Source organism: Capsicum annuum, chromosome 2 (genome assembly GCF_002878395.1).
Source record: "Capsicum annuum cultivar UCD-10X-F1 chromosome 2, UCD10Xv1.1, whole genome shotgun sequence".
In the NCBI taxonomy this organism is placed as follows: domain Eukaryota; kingdom Viridiplantae; phylum Streptophyta; class Magnoliopsida; order Solanales; family Solanaceae; genus Capsicum; species Capsicum annuum.
The window spans coordinates 109,319,032-109,337,527 of record NC_061112.1 but is presented as its reverse complement, the minus strand read 5'-3'; the positions used below and the strand labels follow the sequence as shown (position 1 = coordinate 109,337,527).

The 18,496-nt window shown below is 36.1% G+C and overlaps 2 protein-coding genes across 2 annotated transcripts in view; one reads left to right on the top strand and one right to left on the bottom strand.

The window, feature by feature from the left end:
* Positions 1 to 2,129: 2,129 nt before the first annotated feature.
* Positions 2,130 to 5,206, top strand: LOC107858921 (glycine cleavage system H protein 2, mitochondrial). The gene is made up of 3 exons (XM_016703724.2): positions 2,130 to 2,446; positions 3,644 to 3,903; positions 4,761 to 5,206. Exons 1-3 carry the CDS (start codon positions 2,371 to 2,373, stop codon positions 4,887 to 4,889), a joined length of 465 nt encoding a protein of 154 aa, XP_016559210.2. The 5' UTR covers positions 2,130 to 2,370; the 3' UTR covers positions 4,890 to 5,206.
* A 5,279-nt stretch (positions 5,207 to 10,485) lies between these two features.
* Positions 10,486 to 18,496, bottom strand: part of LOC107858922 (potassium transporter 11) — a 16,139-nt gene continuing 8,128 nt past the window's right edge. The window contains exons 3-8 of the mRNA XM_016703725.2: positions 17,880 to 18,125; positions 16,509 to 16,559; positions 16,073 to 16,333; positions 15,797 to 15,964; positions 13,521 to 13,775; positions 10,486 to 11,581 (exon numbers count right to left, since the gene is read on the bottom strand). Coding sequence (XP_016559211.2) covers positions 10,536 to 11,581; positions 13,521 to 13,775; positions 15,797 to 15,964; positions 16,073 to 16,333; positions 16,509 to 16,559; positions 17,880 to 18,125 — 2,027 coding nt within the window. The 3' untranslated portion in view covers positions 10,486 to 10,535. The remainder of the gene's footprint in view (positions 11,582 to 13,520; positions 13,776 to 15,796; positions 15,965 to 16,072; positions 16,334 to 16,508; positions 16,560 to 17,879; positions 18,126 to 18,496) is intronic.

Here is an 18,496-nt window from a genome sequence, read left to right as displayed (position 1 = left end):
TCAGCGTTCTCACTCTCTTTAAAGAGAATGAAACACACTCTCTTGCTATGTCAGCATTCAGGGGGAAAATATTTCACTTTAAAATAGTTCAGGAGGGTCATAAGACCCCCACAAAGTGTTAGTGTGTAGTCTGAATTTGGGGTAAAGGTTGGGGGATATTTGGCCCTTTTCTCTATTATCTACGGAAAAGGACCTAACATGCCCTCAACTATGTAAAATGGTGCAAAAACGCCCTTCGTTTACCTATTGGGTCTAAAATGCCCTTCTCGTCTACCTATTGGGCCTAAAATGACCTTCTCACCTTTATATTGGGTCTACAATGCCCTTCTCATCTACCTATTGGGCCTAATTTTTCCTTTTATTTAAGCAAATTATATGAAAAGGTCATCCATAAAACTTAATTACATAAATAAAAGTACATTTTTGATATTACAAAAATAAAAATTTTCTTTCATATATAGCCATTTTGAAAAATCAGAAAAGATAATTATAATTCTTAATTTAATGTAATAATTAATTATCAATTCACCTTAATTTAAGAGATATATTTTCAATCTTCAAATTAAAAGTGGAAAAGATAATCCCTGCTTTCAAATATTTTTCTCTCTTATATTCAAAATTTAAATATTTTTAAATAAATTAAGTATTCCATTATTTGCTCGTGTATGTTTCATTTTATTTTCATGTATGTTAATCATCGAGTATTATTTCATTATTTTATATTTTTAATTCTAATATAATAGGTTAACCATAATTTTTTATGGATAAATATTTATGGAATAAAAATCATTATGTTGGAAGTACAGATATATCATGTATTTTTGTTGTATAAATATAATTAATGTCAAAGTCAGATTATTATTATATTTTTGATATAATTCATGAGATAAATATTCATGGTATATCTCATTATGTCGGAAGTACTTTTCTTCTTAATTTTTTTAATTAAATATAAATATATATTTCCAGTATTACGTGGCATAAACTTTTCATATCTAAAATACGATGTATGTTTATGGTATAAATATATCATGTATTTTTATTATATAAATATAATTTATATAATATATAAATATACCATGAATTTTATGATATAAATATACATATATTTTTATGGAGGCATCGTGAAAGCAGGCAATAAAATAAAAAACATAAAATTATGCTATAGTATATAAAAAATAAATGAACAAAGGCTTCCATAAAAATAGGCAATAAATAAGAAATATGAGAATTTAATATATAATTATTTTTGTATATATTAGAATCTGTCATAAAAGTACATATTTTATATGCTATGTCTGACAACCAACTAATATGGCTCTGTGTATGTAATAATTTTTTAAAAATGACTATTTATATTATTTTTTATTTATTTATTAGATCAATTTTGAATAATAAAAAATTGATATTATGCACTATTTATTTGGTAAATATTATTAAAATGATAGGGATTTTATGTAGTTTAATAAAGATAAGTTGTGGTATTATATAATCTTTTCCTAAATAAAAGGATAAAATAGCCCCAATAGGTAGATAAAAAGGACATTTTAGGCTTAATAGGTAGACAAAAAGGGCATTTTAGGTATAATAGGTAGACGGGAGATATTTTTACAACATTTCGCATAGTTGAAGTGCATTTTAGTCTCTTTTCCGTATTATCTATTACAAACCCTTTTTGAAAAATAACATAAATATACCTCTTAAATTATATACAATTTTTCATTCTTATAAAGTAATTACGAAAAATTCAATTGATTATGTATCTTCTTTGGATGTATTAAGGAGTTAATTATGTATCTCAACCTATCCAAATCGAAAAAAAAATATATATGAGGAACTAATTATGTATCTTTATAAGAAAAAATATATCTTTTTTTGATATATTATGTATCTCGATATACCTAAATGAAAAAATGTATCGATAGCTAATTATGTATCTTTATAAAGAAAAAAATGTATCTTCATTCGATATATCGGGAGCTAATTATGTATCTCAATATATTCAATATTGATATTTTCAGTAATTATGAAACATATCTGATGTTTTGTAATCAAACTTTAAACTATCGAGATTTTTTATTTTTTTTTCCCTTTTAACTCCCAAGTTGTCCCAATTATTGGTCAAAAATAAAGTTAGGAAACAGGATATCTTTTGTGAGACCCTCCTCACTGAATTGCCTACCAACAAAATGTTGGAATTGACACCTAAAGCACACTCACCAACTTTTGGTGTATAAGTTTGTTGCCACCATTGTCTTCCTTATTATTATTGCTTCCACTTTCTTCTGTAGTAAGTAGTACAGTAGTATTTATTTATTTGTTATTCCCCACTTCAAAAGCCTTTTTCCCTAATACATACATACACAAGAAATGGCGACAAAGTTGTGGGCTTCAAGGGCTGCTTCATATCTCAGGATCTCAACATTTCCCAGAGCTTTTGCCACTGGTAATATTCTTTCATGGAGCTCTTCCACTTCTTTTTCCTTGTCCTTTAATGTTTAAATGCCTTTATTTTTATTTGTTTTGGGTTCTGTGAATCTTGTTCATGATCCTTTTTTTTTTTGTTTGATCTGGCAATTTCTTGATTAAAGATCCAATTTTCGGAAGTGGGGTTGTGGATTTTGTGTGATTTCTTAGATCAGCAGAAGGATTGTTGGGTTCTTGAAAGATCTGTATTTCATTTCTTTGATTTTGTATTCTTGTCACCTTTTATTATTATGGGGTGTATCCAGGATTTTTGCAAGGTGTTTCTTTTGTAAGCGGATGCTGATTGGGAACTGTTGCTGTCGGTTGCTTTGTGCATTGTTTTTTTTCCTTTTTGAGCTTTATATAATCAGTGAAATGATTATTGTGTTAGGGGTTTCTACCGTATTCTCATTCATTCTAATATGTCACCTTTGGTAGTCTCAAGTGTTTCAATGTCGTACTAAGGTATTGTGTGTTTGTCAATCTTTTGACTTAGAGTTAATATTTTTGTTTTGGCTCTGTGAATCTGTCCATTAGATGCATATGGAATTTTTGTGATGGTGACTTGATAATAACTTGACAACTTGTACTTATTTCTGATGTCATCACTGATATATGATTGGAATATGATAATGCAATTAGGATGAATGCTCTTTCTAATTTTAATGGCTGAGGGCTCATTCTACTATTCCAATTAAGTTGGACGCAAAATGTTTATATGTTATTTTTTTTAACAGGATGTGCTCGAAATATGTATACAGTCTAAATAATCATAAGGTATTAAATCTTTGTGCAACATATGTTCATAGATATTGTCAATATTCTGAATTATGGATATGCAAATTTTAGAGTGGATTTGCTTCCTATCGTGTTGCTATAATCCATTTGACTTCCTTGTTTTTTTCCGAACCCACTGATTTATAAAGAGTATAGTTTTGACAAAACCGTAGAAATGTTTGACCCCCAAAGTCTTCCTTTGAATAATATAGCAACAACCTATCGATATGCAGATACATGTGGCTAAAACCCTCTCCTTTCTAAGGTAAAAAGGAACAAAAACTAAGGAATCTCCACAAGTAATTTTTTTTAAAAAAGAAGGGAAGGGACAAACAAAATTTGAAGCGTTGTTTGAATATGACGTAACATAACAACGGTTTTGTGTTTAAATTCTTTGCAGTGGCCAAAGATTTAAAGTACGCAGAGTCTCATGAATGGGTCAAAGTTGATGGCAATTCTGCAACAATTGGCATCACTGACCATGCTCAGGATCATTTAGGTGATGTTGTCTATGTTGAATTACCTGAAGTTGGGGCTTCAGTGGAACAATTTGGCAGTTTTGGTGCTGTTGAAAGTGTCAAGGCCACCAGTGATATCAATTCTCCTCTTTCAGGGAAGGTGGTGGAAGTTAATGAGAAGCTGGACTCCTCTCCTGCTCTGGTGAGTATCATATGTTTGTGATCTATAGGTATAGCCATATTGGGTAAAATAAACTGCTGAAGCTGGTAGTCTTGCAGATTCATTGCAATGCTGCGTTTGAATGTGTCATTAGTGTTTATTTCAGGGGAAGTGCTTCAAGTTAGAATAAGAAGAATATTTGCCACTATTCTACACCTGAAACCAAGTATAACATCTTCAGCCTTCTTGTCTATCTTTAGTGTTCTTTAGTGAAAGTATCCCCTGGGTCTTGCATATAGTGTCGATGTTTTGGCTGTCTACATTAGTGTGATCATCTGCTTGGGCTAGTAGGGAAAGAAGATGTGCTTGGATGTGTGTGTCGCAAGCTTTCTTGCTCTATTAACTGACATTGTGTACGGATGACCTCTTTTTCCAAGAATATCTTCAGTTGATTGTAAGTTGGGAATGTTTTATTATGTACCTCTGGGAGCTAATAATGTAACTTAGGAATGTACAACAACAACAACAGCAACATACTCGGTGTAATCCCACTAGTGGAGTCCGGGGAGAGTTAGAGTGTACGCCTACCTTGGGAGATAGAGAGGCTGTTTCCCATAACTTAGGAATGTGCTTGCAAGTTTATATACTCGGACCACTGTTTCTATGAGCATATGTGACTTACTAGAATGTGGTACGTCAAAAGTTCTCCACCTCTCTCAATACATCATCAAAATATTGATATTTATAGCTCAGCTCCAAAAGACTAGTATCTGGACCCTTTGCTGAATTCAATCATCAAGCGTTCTTTGTTTTAGCTCAGTTATATGATATTGTTTCACGTTTCATCTTTACTTGTTCGTTTATGGTATGTGATGAAATGTGCAATTTGTCAAATTTAGATCAATGGGAGCCCTTATAAAGAAGGATGGATTATAAAGGTGGAGATGAACAACCCCGATGAGGTCAAATCGTTGATGGACCCTGACCAGTATACCAAGTTTTGTGATGAGGAAGACGCGAAGCACTGATTGGAAACCTCACAAAGTTGAGCAAGAACACACTTTTCTGCAGTATTTTTTTCACAGTGCATAAAGAGGCTTTATTCCTAAGCCCCGGAAGCTGGACACCAAGTAGACTAGTAGTGCTATTTGGTCTTTGTTACAACATCTGTTTACCCCTGCAGTTCTGTTCTTTCTTTGCAAATAATGCAGTGATTGAATGTTAATGTCATCTAGGGTTGAATTCAAGTTTTTCCCCCTCCTGGCATTGCATTCTTTTTCTAATATTTGGTGATGAATTGATGTATTGAGCTCATTATTAATTAATTCCTCTGTGGAACCTTCAATTGGTGAGTTTTCCAAGTAAAAACAATCTGCCAGTTGGCTAAAGCACTCTCTCCCTTCAGAGAAAGCATTACCATCTAGGTCATGATTTAGATACTCAACCAACTGAACTACTAAGATGAGGATTAAATTTTTACCATTAATGTAAAAGCTCAACTACTCAACTACTCAACCAACTGTACTATTAAGATTCTCATGTTTTCATGTTGTAGAAAGACAAGTAGAAGCAAATAAACCTGTTGGCAAGGAATCGTTATTGCCTAGTTAGTCCAAAAATAGAATAACTGCACCCAAGTTAGTATGCTTTCTAGCAAACGCATCAGCTTGAAATCAGATGGAGAACGCATAGCTCTTTCTAGCAAGGCATCAGGCTAAACAATCTGAACTTCAAACTGGCTGTTAGAGTGAATAGCATCAGCCTACTCTTCCCTAAATTCTCCAAATTTTTGGTTTTGCTTCGGCAAAATTGCCGTGGAAGCAACGCCATGGGTCCTCTATCCCCCTCCTCAACCTCGGCAATCTTGCTTGGATCTGATGCAGTACATTATGGGACTGTACTGGATATGTTGTTGTATGAGGTATTTCCAAGAGTAGTTTCTATTATTTTGCTGCTGATGCTTCTTAGCCAGTGGCTTGTGTGCCTCTTAACTGTTCAATCTGCTCATGTGATGGTGTCAAGTTCATTACATGCCTTTGACTCGAACCAACAAGGGTACCATGGTCAAACTGTTCATCATGGTGGTGCTGAATGGAGACCTTTACCCCCTTCCATGTCCGTTGACAACTTCCAAAATTTAGATGCCAAAAACACTAGTTTGCTGCAGTACGGGCATGATCCTCATCCACCTAACTCCTCACAACTGACAGATAACTTTGTCGTTAGTTCTAGGCACAGTTACCTGAATGCGGAAGGTGGTTTGACTCAGGAAAGAGAAGAAAGTTGAACTTGCCAAAGATCAATATCTGGAAAAGGAAGTGCTTGAGGAAGTAAAGATGAAAAGAGAAAGCTCCGCACATAAATTGAATGAGCCTGAGAAATGCGGTCCATGGAGACTGAAAAAGAAAAAGCTGTTTCCTCGAATTCACCCGTCAGTTCTGCTCCCAAGTCCTGTATCCGGAGTTGAAGCATCAAATTCTGCTGCCGCGGCAGTTCCTGGAAATTCTGTCTTTCCATCTAAAATTAATGAGAAGAGTCAGGAACAATCGCAAGGCACAGTGTCTCTTGGAGTTGTTCAAGAAGAAAAACCCGATGGATATAGTGAAGATAGCCACTTTTCTGGTAGAACTTTGAACGCATGCCATGGTGACTCTGAAGCATACCCATATGACCTTAGTCACAAGCCACCTTCAATGCCTCTGTGTGAGTTTTTTGTTCTGAATGTTTGCCCAGGAACAGGCTGCCTAAATTGGTTGTCCAAATCTGATGATTCCTCTGCCACACAGTTCATAATGACCCACGCACACTCTGAAGGCAGCCAGCAGATCCTAGAATCAGTTGATAAATTACATGATGGAAATGTGAATCCTCATATTGGGAGATTTATCCAGTCTGATAAGAATCCGTCTGCTAATCAAATGTTACCAAAGAGAAAAAGGTTGAACATCAGCAGTCTGTAGAGTTAGGTGACAATGCCAAGGGAGTTAATTCAAAAATTGGACAAGATGTTTCTGAAGCAAAGCTTGAGAAGCCCGAACTGAGAGCAGCAACTTATGCTGATAAAGTGAAAGCTGGACCAAGTAATCCTATCAATCGCAATAATGTTCAAGACACATCTGCTTCAAAGCCAACCGAGCTTCATTAGGGTGATGCAGCTGCAAATAGACCAGAGGAAAATAAAGCTATGGGGCAAACACAGCCATCAGCTGAGAGAGAGCGTCAAGTTGCAGCAGTTGCAACAGGGAAGCCATCTGCTACCGGTGGCCCTCCTGAGCATGGTGACATTCTTATTGCATTAATGACCACTATCCCCGAGAGTTCCTCTCTGGTATCTTTTCCAAAGCTAAAATAATGGGTGATTCATCAGTGCCTCCTTCACCGTGTGCTGATGGAACTGGTTTGAGTTTAAATATGGAGAACCATGAACCAAAAGCACTGGTCTTTTTTTCAAAAGTTAACCCAAGATGATTTCATCAGAAAAGACGCGTCTATATAGACCAGGATCGTCTTAGTCTCTCTTCTTCTCGTGCAAATGTTGATGAAGATGGAGCATCCATGGATTATGGTTATCCTTCTTTTAAGGGTGGTGGAGCTATGATAGACCATATGGACTCCCGAATGTATATTGAAGGGGATGTTCAACATCCATCATGCGATGATGTTGGACCATGCACCATGAATGTGCCTTCAGAGTACAATCCTTCTCAAACCACTGGCATCCAAATGATGGTGGAATGCATTCAAAAATACCTGAATCCGATTATCAGGTATTCTTTTTGTATTGTCAAGGCATCTAGCAACGTTACTGTGCTTCAGGTTATATTGTTGTCTCTCATTTTCTGAACTCATACAAATGTGATTAAGAAACCCTTTCATTGAACTTGAAGGATGAGAATCAAGAAGTTCAGTATACTGGTTTTCCACTCATCGATCTCTCTATGGGAGGTTTTGATCCAAATTCATTGCAGGTAATGTGCCCTTGTAAGTAACATAGATCTGGCATATCTTGAAGTATGTATACTGTTTGATGGGTGAGTCTTCGGTGGATGAGTGATGCAGGCAACCAAAGGTTGCATAGGTCACAGCCAATAATAGTTCTTCATGCCGGATAAATTCAAGTTCTGTTTTTCTGCCTTAGAATCCTATATGACGATAAGTTTGACATGAAGGCTAAGAAATTCATGGTCATTGATGGTTTGTTGAACTATGTTAGGAGCTCAATACATCTCTACTTCTTGAGTTCTATTTGTTACGTTATTGCTTTGCCTGGAGAGAAAAGGGGGCTTTTGGTTCATATATACATGGCTTGCTCTTCTGTATCTTGAATTTATGCATTTATTTAATGCATATATGAAGAGACCATTTTTAACTTGTTGCTTTAATTAGAGATGAGGGGTCTTTATATTTATATGCATGGCTTGCTCTTCTGCATCTTCAGTTTATGCATTTGATGTAGATTTTGAGATTGTTTTCTTACTTTTACCAACCAAGAATATATAATGCAATACATTTGTTGTCTATAACTTTGTGTTGCTCTGCTTGTTGTTCCATGAGATTTGCGTACAAACTAACTTAAGGCTTACAAACTTCCATGAGATAGAGACATACAACTGTAACCAGTGACGGAGTCAGAATTTTCATATGTCTTCTACTTTCTAACTGTTCTGGATCAGAATTTTAGTTCATCATTTCGAGTTACAAACGGTTTCTGTGTCCGTTGTGGCCAAGACAGGATTTTCGTCAAAGGCGTTCAAAATATAACGGCGTTCGAAATATATATTAGAAGCAACACCTAAAGGTTGCATGATGATAAATTGGTTCAGGTGGAGCGGGGCGAAAGACAAAGTTAATCTTAACCATTAAATGTAATTCATCTTATCATACTTTAGTTTAACAGTTCTTCATGCACTGCCATGCTTTATTGAATCCTGCATAAATCTTGCATATTTTTTTTTAGTGTTTTACTTTATTTTATTTTTTTTCTTCTTTCGAAGTGGTGCATCGTTAATCGCATATTATCTTTGACAATTTATATATATGTAAAACATACATATTACTATATTTTTACGTGTATAAATTTTTTCTACGTACTCTAAAAATATATCTAGCTATTAATTTTTTGGAATGAAAATTGTACTCTCTATTAAGTTTCTTATTTATAAGAATTATTAATCATTGTTTCTATATAATGAATGGAGAATAGCTCTAAATTAATTTAACTACCAAATAAAAATTATTTGCGAGAATAGTTCTAAATAATAATTTATGTGTACTAAAAATAAGAACTCTATATTTTTACTTGTATTGAAAAATAGAACTCCATGGAGTAGCTTTTATAACTAATTGAAAGAAATTGTGGGTAAAGATGAGGGAAAGAAATTGTTGGCCAGGTTTAAGGAACAGTAAAGCTTTTGAAAAAGAAAAAACAGGTAAGCGGATGGAATTCAACCAACAACCACCGTGACATCTTGAACCCCTAACTACTAAGCTACAGAGGTTCATTTATACTATATATCTATATAAAACAAAATTTTAATTCTACATATACATTGTAATTTTTCAATAAAGGAGTTCAGCTGAACCCCTCTCGCCCATCTAGTTTTGCCCCTACGTGTCAGTAGTCTATAGTTCTTGACAAGGCTAAGGCCTAAATCCGCTAACTGAAGCCCACCCCTTATTTATTTGTATAAATAACATAAATATCAATCCTTTTGGAAGTAATTACACTCTCTCCACTACTTTATTCTCTCTCCCTATTAACATACATAACATAGCTGACATATAGATAGCATTCTATGTATATGTTGGAATTTTTGTAATATGTTGGGATTTATAGGTCACCTTTTCCTTTTTGTTTCACATCAAACCAAATAAAAGCAGAATAATTTTTAAAAAATATCATATTACAACTGTTACTACCGCCATTGCAACTACTAGTAGATTTGATACTGTTTCAGTATCTTGAAGGATATATATGTATCCACGATTGAGAATTAATTGATATAACTACATACCCTGTCTCATGTAGAGCATTTGAAAGCAAACAAATACACACATGCCTTGTCTTATTGCAATTGTTACTTGAGTTGACTATTTCCTTTTCAGGATAGTACACATAAATTATGTTTCTATATTATGAAGATTAATGCAAATTATTATTTTCCCATGAGTCCACAGATATCCCATTTCGTTTGGAGTTTGTGGTGTTCATGTCAACTTACACCTCACAAATTTAAGGGGATACTTGCCACCCACCAATAACTCTATCCACCAAGGATATAACTGATGGAAAGAAAAAACTTCAATACATAATAAACGAAAATCTCTTGCTACGTTTGGTCAAGTATAGTGACTACTCGATTTTCAGTATGGAATGTAGCAGAAAATAACCCAAATCCTCTCTAGTATTTTAAAATGTAGGGTAGGGAAATGAAAAACCATGAGGCTTCCTAGTTCCTATAACTACTGCCCAGTAATCTCTTCAGCTCAATGCAATACATAAGCATTTGCAGCAAGTTTCAACATGGAAGTTAACACGCTAGCACACATGTTGATGTTAAAAACATGTCATGCAAAACTTCCATTCATCTCAGCAACCATTTTGGTGTACGAGAGATCACATGATACATTACTAATATCCTTCCATTTAATCATACATTTGTTGAAACAGAAAGTTATACATAGAATATCTGTCCAACGTTTAACAGGCTCTCATGAGGGATATTGAAGATTACACTATTTTCCCTACACATTTTCCTAAGAAACGCGTATATATAGTCGATAGCAATTTTCTTGTAGAACCTAGAGTCCCTTCTTGCTCTAACTACAGTGTTTCCAAGAATGTGAACAACTCCTGCATCTCTGCAACAATTCAAGAATTCCATTTCATCCACTTCTGCCTGGCTGCTCTCACGGCCTGATGATGTGACTGTGTTGTTGTTCCCTTGTATAGGAGATTCTACACGAATTATTGAGTCCACCGTCGAACATGTGAAGTTACTACTTCCTGTAGTTAAGTTGCCATTATTTCGCAGTAGGAAACCCGCTGAATTCTGAGTTTGCTGTCCGTATAAGCTGTACTCATCGGAGTCGGAGCAGCCTTCCATCATATTCTCCAGCCGGACAAACAGGAAGAGGTTATCAAATAGCTTTCTCTCGAACTCCTCATCTCTCTTGTGGAGGTCCTTGTAACCGTACCTCGCAACACAGCGGAACATGTGAAAACTCTTGGGTCCTATGCGTTTCACGAGGAACCGCTCGTCTTCTGGAACTGTGTAAACTGGAAGATACTTCACACAGACAAATACTACAACTGAATGTACAGCTGGCAGATTGGTGATGAAGTGAGAAAAAATATGTGGCACTCCACTAGCTAGCTCAGTGTAGACAAGTCCTATGCCTGGGACACGTACAAGTCCTAAGCTGGGGCCAAGCCCAAGAATCCATGCCATTGATACCTTGCTGTGCATTTCAAATTCATAACGTTTCACAGTTCCGTAATGCCAGGCATACATGATAATAAAAAAAGCTGCAGCAATCACAAGTGGAACCCAACCACCCTGATCAACCTTAAATAAAACTGCGGAAAAGTAGGTACATTCAACCACCAGAGATAAGACGGTGAAGAGAAGGACAAGAACCCAATGGCAGCGCCAAACTAGTAACATTATCAAGGTCATGAGGAACGTCGTCACCAACATGACTATCACGACTGCAGTTCCTGTTCAAGAAATGTTATGTTAATATGTAAGTTTCAATGTGAGGTGTTCCACATGGGGTTAATGCCAAATGCAGGACTGTTTCAGCCATCCTATTTAATATATACATGCTACCATCTTCATTTAACATGAATTTTTCTGCAGAACCAAGTCTACATATCTAAGTTGACTTCTTTTAGGGTACCACAATCCTACCTATCTCATCTCAGCTTCATTTCTCCTTTACAAGACAAAAATTGGGTAAGGTAGAGCTTGACGGGGGTTAAGGGAATAAGGATGGGTCCTGTCTTTAAAGTTCAGAAAAGAAAAGAGTTTGACAGGAGAATTCATGCTATTCAAGAAGTATAGCAGCTACTCCCCAATCCTAATGATGTAGTTTCTCCAGAATCCAATGAACTACTCTAATGCTTATTGACTAAGCATATATTATGTCTTACTTTTTGACAAGAGAGATTACTTGGATGGAAAGCATCCTCCACCTCCAACCCTGAGGTTGTGGGTTCGAATCACCAAGGAAGCAAAAAGGGTGAGAGCTCCTAGGGAGGGGTAAAAAAATGTATTACTTATACTAGTTCGAAAGCCTTGAAACTCTAAATTGCTCCTTCATAGTTCAAATTTTTGGTTGACTTCCCTTCTACTATCAACAATTAGATCATCTTCAATAGCATACACGATGAAATCCAATTTTGTACGCTATTAGTTACTTTACGTATAATTAGGATAAACAAGTATGTGCTCATGGCATATCCCTTCTACAAAGCCATTGTTACTGAAAAGTCCTCTCTAATCTCATCCTACTGTCACATGTGACGGTCCTTCATACATATCCTTTATAATGACATGTTCGATAACAAGAATTTGTTTCTTGTCTAGCACCGACCATAGGACCTTATTTATCTTATGTCTCTATTTACTACACTGCAGCTATTTTAAACAATGTTCGGAACTCTTTCTAAACATTGCTCGTGTTTCATGAGTCATGCCCTCAGAAGATCACATGTTTTACTGGAAAGCTGGTAAAGCCAAAGAGTCTCAAGAATATGAAACAAATATGGATGACTATCCCCATTTGTATATTCTGGACCATATGGTTGGAAGGAAATAGTGCATGTTTTGCAGGGAAGAGAAGTCACATACATGGTGAAGAACAAATGTCTGCATAATTTATATTTCTGGCGTAATAGTAGTACAATAGACAGAGGATCAATACTTGGATTTCTTGTATCTGTTGGGTTGGAACATGTAACTCTGTCTGGTTAAGAGGATGCTTAGTCATGTAGTGCTTTGTACCATTTCGGTACTTTTATTAATAAAACTTTACCTTATAAAAAGATGAATATCGTGTGGATATCCTACTCCCTATTAAATTTCATCAATCTTCTTAGCGAAAATATAGCATTTGTTGTAGATTCACCAAAAATAACTCTACATTGTTTCTTTGTCACCCTTTAATCACACCCCTAAATCCACGGTTTGTCACACTTCCCGCAGCACATTGTATCTCATAAGTTTAATACCACGACTCATGGTCCACGAGATTCCCATAGCTTTAAGAAAACACCTAAAACCACATCCAACTCATTTTTGTGTGCGCTAGTCTAAAACCCTGCTGCATGGATTCAATCACTGAACTTCCATACTTAAGTTAAGACACACTTCCTCTAGCATGCATACGTCAAAACATGACGATGAACACTGGTTGTTTCCACCAACCTGATACGGTCCCAGAAAGATAGAACCATCATTCAAGAGATTGAATGCATGTATCTTTTAAAGCAAAACAGAAGTACTAATGACAAGTAAGATAGGAAGTGCAAAGAAGTAAATTAGTATCTTAAGCGGCAGTCTCCGCACCCACAAAACCGGCTACATCACATTTATCTGTATTTTGCATCAGGTGAAGTCAATGAAGTCAAGCAATATTATAATAAATACACATACCATATGCGTTGCCAATTTGGCTTTGATTTCTGAATCCAGCAGTCACAGCGATGCAAAGAATCATAAGGATCCAATTTATATCAGGAATGTATATCTGGCCAAGGAACTTCTTTGATGTATGTACTACCTTCACTCTTGGGAAACAGCCATGTGCCAGAGCTTGCTTGATTATTGAAAATGTCGCAGTGATGGTTGCTTGACTTGCAACTATAGCAGCTAACGTTGCAACAACAAAAACTGGCCAGTATATGCTTTCTGCATTACCAAAAAGACGATCTGTCAAAGACATTACAACTTCACGCTTTAGTGTTTAGTGTCAGCTTCACTAGTACCACAATTTCCATTTTCTTTTAATCCTTTGTTTTCAAAAAAAAGGCTGCAAAATGCTACCTTCTAAAGTTTGTAAACTAAAGTATGAATAATCGGATACCAGAGTATTCAGCGATTTTGCATAGATACTCGGAAAGCACAACCAACCCACCCCCCACCCCCCAAAATAAAAATAAAAATAAAACCAATAACAAAAAAGTGCCTGCCCCAACCAGGGACTGACAACTATCCTTAAACTTTGAGCAGTCAGCGACGACAAAAAAGGGATTGTAGAATTGAGGCATAATTACCTGGAATAGAGCAGGTCTTATGTGTCTGACTCGTCACTAGATAAAACGGATGGATTATAATATTGGAATGAGTTCTCTAGATGCATCAGCTTCACGAACAGAAATGGCCATGGAATACGTTCTGATGTTTGGTATGGGAATTCAACTTGGAAAAACAATTTTTTCATGATCTATTATTTATCACAATTGACAAGGAAACTACAAGTAACTATTCGCGGAAAGATGGATGACATGTGTAGTGAACTGTACTAGCTTTCAGAATACCCATCAACATTGGAGTTGGAATGATCTCGATGTTTTTTCCCCAGAAAATCTACAGTCATACTAGCTCAGGACAAGAAGACAGCATTTGGAAAGGGTCATCATTGAAGAATTTCTCAATTAAGTTCTGTTATGATTGCTTATGCACGGGGAAGGGGGCTGGGGAAAGGGACTTGAGGCCTATGTCGAGACAAATATGGAAGACATGATTACCCAGGAGAGTAGCTTTCTTCACTTAAATTAATTGAGACATGGAAGTTCTCTCCTAACGGCAGGCAATATGAGAAGGAAGAGGATGATAATAGTTAGTTACCGCTGCTTCTGTAAGGAAAGTGGGTTAGATACAATCACATATTGCTAAACTGTAGCTTAACTACAGAGTTATTCTCACAGGTGTATGCCATGTTTGATGTGGCCTGGGTGCTACCTACAACTCTGGCAAATTACTGGTGACTTGGAGAATGAGAAAGGAAGAAAGGAAAATTGTGTTGTGGAAAGTATCATGTTTCTGCATTTTTGGCTGATAATAAGAGAAAGGAACAGAAGAGTTTTGAAGGAATTGGAAGTCCGATGGGTAGAGTAAAAATCTCTTCTTTATTCCTCTGTACTTCTGATGTAGAAAGGATACTCCATGTTATACAAATTAGTAGGATGGATTTCTTTGAAAGCTTAATCAACATTCGACATAGTCCTTGATGTGATGTCAACAAAAGCATTTTGACTTATAAAACATATCTAGTATCCATTAGAATGAAAACAAGGAGTGCAATCTAACAAGTAAAACTAATTTTCAAAGGCAAACTCTAGAAGAGCAGGCACACTGATGTCGTATCTTTTAAGGTATAACTCAAGCAAGATGTATTTTTTGGGCCCAAGGGCACAGCTCCTTGAGACTACCTCTCTTAATTTATCATTTGTAGGAGAAAGGGTTGTTTTTAGCTTCAGTAGTATTCAGTGCATGATTCAAGAGTACTGCTTTCTGTAAAAGAACATTTCAGAGAAACTGGAAAATGTCCATTGGACAAAATTTGGCCTTGGGTTCTCCTTTTCTAAACCGGTCTACCAACAGAGTCTTAACTTGCAACAATTCCATTCTAGCTGCCTCACTTTGTGAACAGAGTCCACATACTTTTTCTTTACCTCTTCCAGTTCAAAAATTATGCTCTCTAACGACAAGATTTATATAAGCTAGGGACATCAGGAAAACAATAAATAGCAAAGCTAGGGACAGGCTATTTTGATGGTGAACTGACAGCTGACAGTGAAAACATACTCTAAGCTCTATTGACATATAACTCATTAGCATTCACACTATTAATTGATTTTAACACCACTGTGGACCAAAACCAATAGATGTACCCACATATATTTAAGTTAAGAGAGAGCAAGACATGCCTGGAATAGAACGGTAGAATGCATCGACAACATGTTCCTTATTTTGCATGAGGTATGCTGCTTGCCCCGTATATGTTAAAAGAAGGCAAGGGAAAACAATGACTGTGAAAGCAAGCTGTATTGCTGACACTGGAAAATGAGCAAGATCAGCAAAAAGTGCCTCTGTTCCTGAAGTAGTCAACAAGGAACTATCAGAGTTCAAACAGTCGTTCTTTGCCATCTAAGAGGCTATTGAGATATGACACTTCAAAGAGATGACTGTGGAGAGGATAAAACCTGTGATGCTGAGCATTATTCCTCCCAGGGATGTCCAACCGTCTTTCTTTCTCCTCCTAAAATACCGATATATGTACACAGGAGAAAAGGCCCTCAAAACAGAGCTATCATATTTCCAGATGTTGTAGATGCCAATACCTCCTACTAAAAGAAACCAAAGCAGCACAATTGGAGCAAACAGCCAGCCAACCCTGTCTGTGCCATAGTGTTGTACGCTAAATAAAAAAACTAATATAATGACAGCAACAACCACTACAACATCTGCATCAAAGAACACCGAAATTAATTTTTCCCCACAACATCAAAAGATGGAAATTAAAGTCGATAACAAAATGATGGATAATAGAGTCATGGTAAATGATTAAAACAGAAGCGGCTAAGAAGATGAATCAACAAAGAAAAAAAAAGTGGTGTTAAAAAATAGGTAGAATAGTACCATTACTCATCTTTGGATGGTCCACCTTGATCCCACCAGAAGCTGAAAGAACTGAGAAATTTTTTTCTGAATGAGTTCTTTGTCACTTCATCACAAATTTGAAATATAAAAACTAATAGAAACAAAAACCAAAATATAGAGAATAAATCTTCATAAGCTTATAATCTGCATGGCACCATAACTAAACCGTCTTACTTTTGACTAATACATACATACATACATACATACATACATATATATATATAGAGAGAGAGAGAGAGAGATGTCTTTATTATTATTATTATTATTATAAACAAGTGTCTCTTTTATGTAATCTAAATGCATAAATTATATTTTTTAAAGCATTAAAGAAGTGTATTCTAAATTGAAAACAGACACTAACTAGATTAACTTTGCATTCTGAGCCTTGTCATTCTTTTCTAAAGGACTTTAGCGCCTTGATCTCAGTACTATGAATCCATTTACTTCCGTTTCTAATTGTGGCATTGTCAGGAACCACATATGGAGAGCAAAGATACCTTATAAAGTGGCATGCTTTACTTGGCTGGTAGGGAAGAAGCTGCTTCAACTCAGGACAATCTGAGTAAAAGGGGTTATATCAATTTGTTCAAGGTGCTACTTGTGTGGCCAAGAGCCCGAGACAATCAGCCATCCGTTCCTATCTTGCAAAGTGACTAGTCATCTATGGGACTTGTTCTCGACCTAAGGGGTATTAGATGGACAATACCAGGATAAAAAACTGAAGTTCTGTCATGTTGGAGGGGGGGAATTATTACCAACAAAGCCAGATGGAAAGTTGTCCCAGCAGCTATTTGGTGGACTATCTGGAAGGAGAGAAACTTCAGATGCTATGAAGATACAGCTAGCAATATTCAGAAGATCAAGAAGACCTGCAATCTCCTTTTTGTTTTTGGTGTAAAGCTGAATATGTTGATGATCCGGATTCTATTCTACAGGTTTCAGATTCCTTGTAAGAAGAGCAAGGACTGTAGTTTGTTTTTTGTTGTAACACCTTTTGGCTTCCAGCACAATCTTTGTTTTGAAGATTCATATATTATACTGGAATATGTTACTTGCTAAAAAAAAAAATGTGGCATTCGCAGAGGACATTAGTCTAATCAGATTAACCTTTCTCTTTTGATCATAATTACTAATGAACAGCACCACCTTCGGCTATCCATCATAGGCTACACGAGATGTTGTCTCTTACTAGGTTGTGCATCTTATCAAGGTTTAAGCCAGTTCTTGATGGATTTAGGTCATTCAGGTTGCAATCATATCCTACCGATCGGAAAGTTTTTCACCATAAACTCGAATAATGAACTTCTGTCAACCCATAACGAAAAGTAAAAGAAAGCTTCAAACAAGTACCTGATATAGCCGGAGTAAGAATTCCATCACCTATTAGCATGCAAGTTCCAACAACTACAAGAATAAGAAGTGAGGTCTTCCTGAACGGATATGCTTCCAACCATCTTTTAGTTTTTGCAGCAAATGAGTGCTCATGGAATGTGCTGCGACTATAAGTTGTCAGCTCTTCATCTGTCCGGTGTTGGTTGGGAATTGTCTTTATTTTAGCATGGCGACATAACAAAGAATAAAGAGCAAAGGTCCCACCTGAGAAGACATAAAACTCAATTTTATCATCTTTAATGTTTTCATGCCTTAATTAGAGAACATATCTTTCTAGTTGCTCTACAGTTGGGAGTTGATCAATGAAAATTGTAAAGCACATGACGGAAAAGGAAATTAAGTTAACTAAAGAGAAAATGGCCAAAAGCCCCCCCAACCTTTACCCCAAATCCCAACTACACACTTATACTTTGCGGATGACCCCCCTGAACTATTTTAAAGTGGAATTATTACCCCCCTCCCCCCGAGAATTGACAACCAGTCATTTGGAATGTGGTGTATTGCACGCGCCAACAACCTTTTTACACGTGGTTTTTTAATTTAAAATTAATTTTTATTTACTTTATTCTTCATTT

What these genes read in the sequence shown, in the direction of transcription:
- LOC107858921 (XM_016703724.2), top strand. Translation starts at nt 2,371, where the DNA reads ATGGCGACAAAGTTGTGGGCTTCAAGGGCTGCTTCATATCTCAGGATC. An exon ending in TCCCAGAGCTTTTGCCACTG is followed by an intron (nt 2,447 to 3,643) that starts GTAATATTCTTT and finishes AATTCTTTGCAG; the next exon opens with TGGCCAAAGATTTAAAGTAC. An exon ending in TGGACTCCTCTCCTGCTCTG is followed by an intron (nt 3,904 to 4,760) that starts GTGAGTATCATA and finishes TGTCAAATTTAG; the next exon opens with ATCAATGGGAGCCCTTATAA.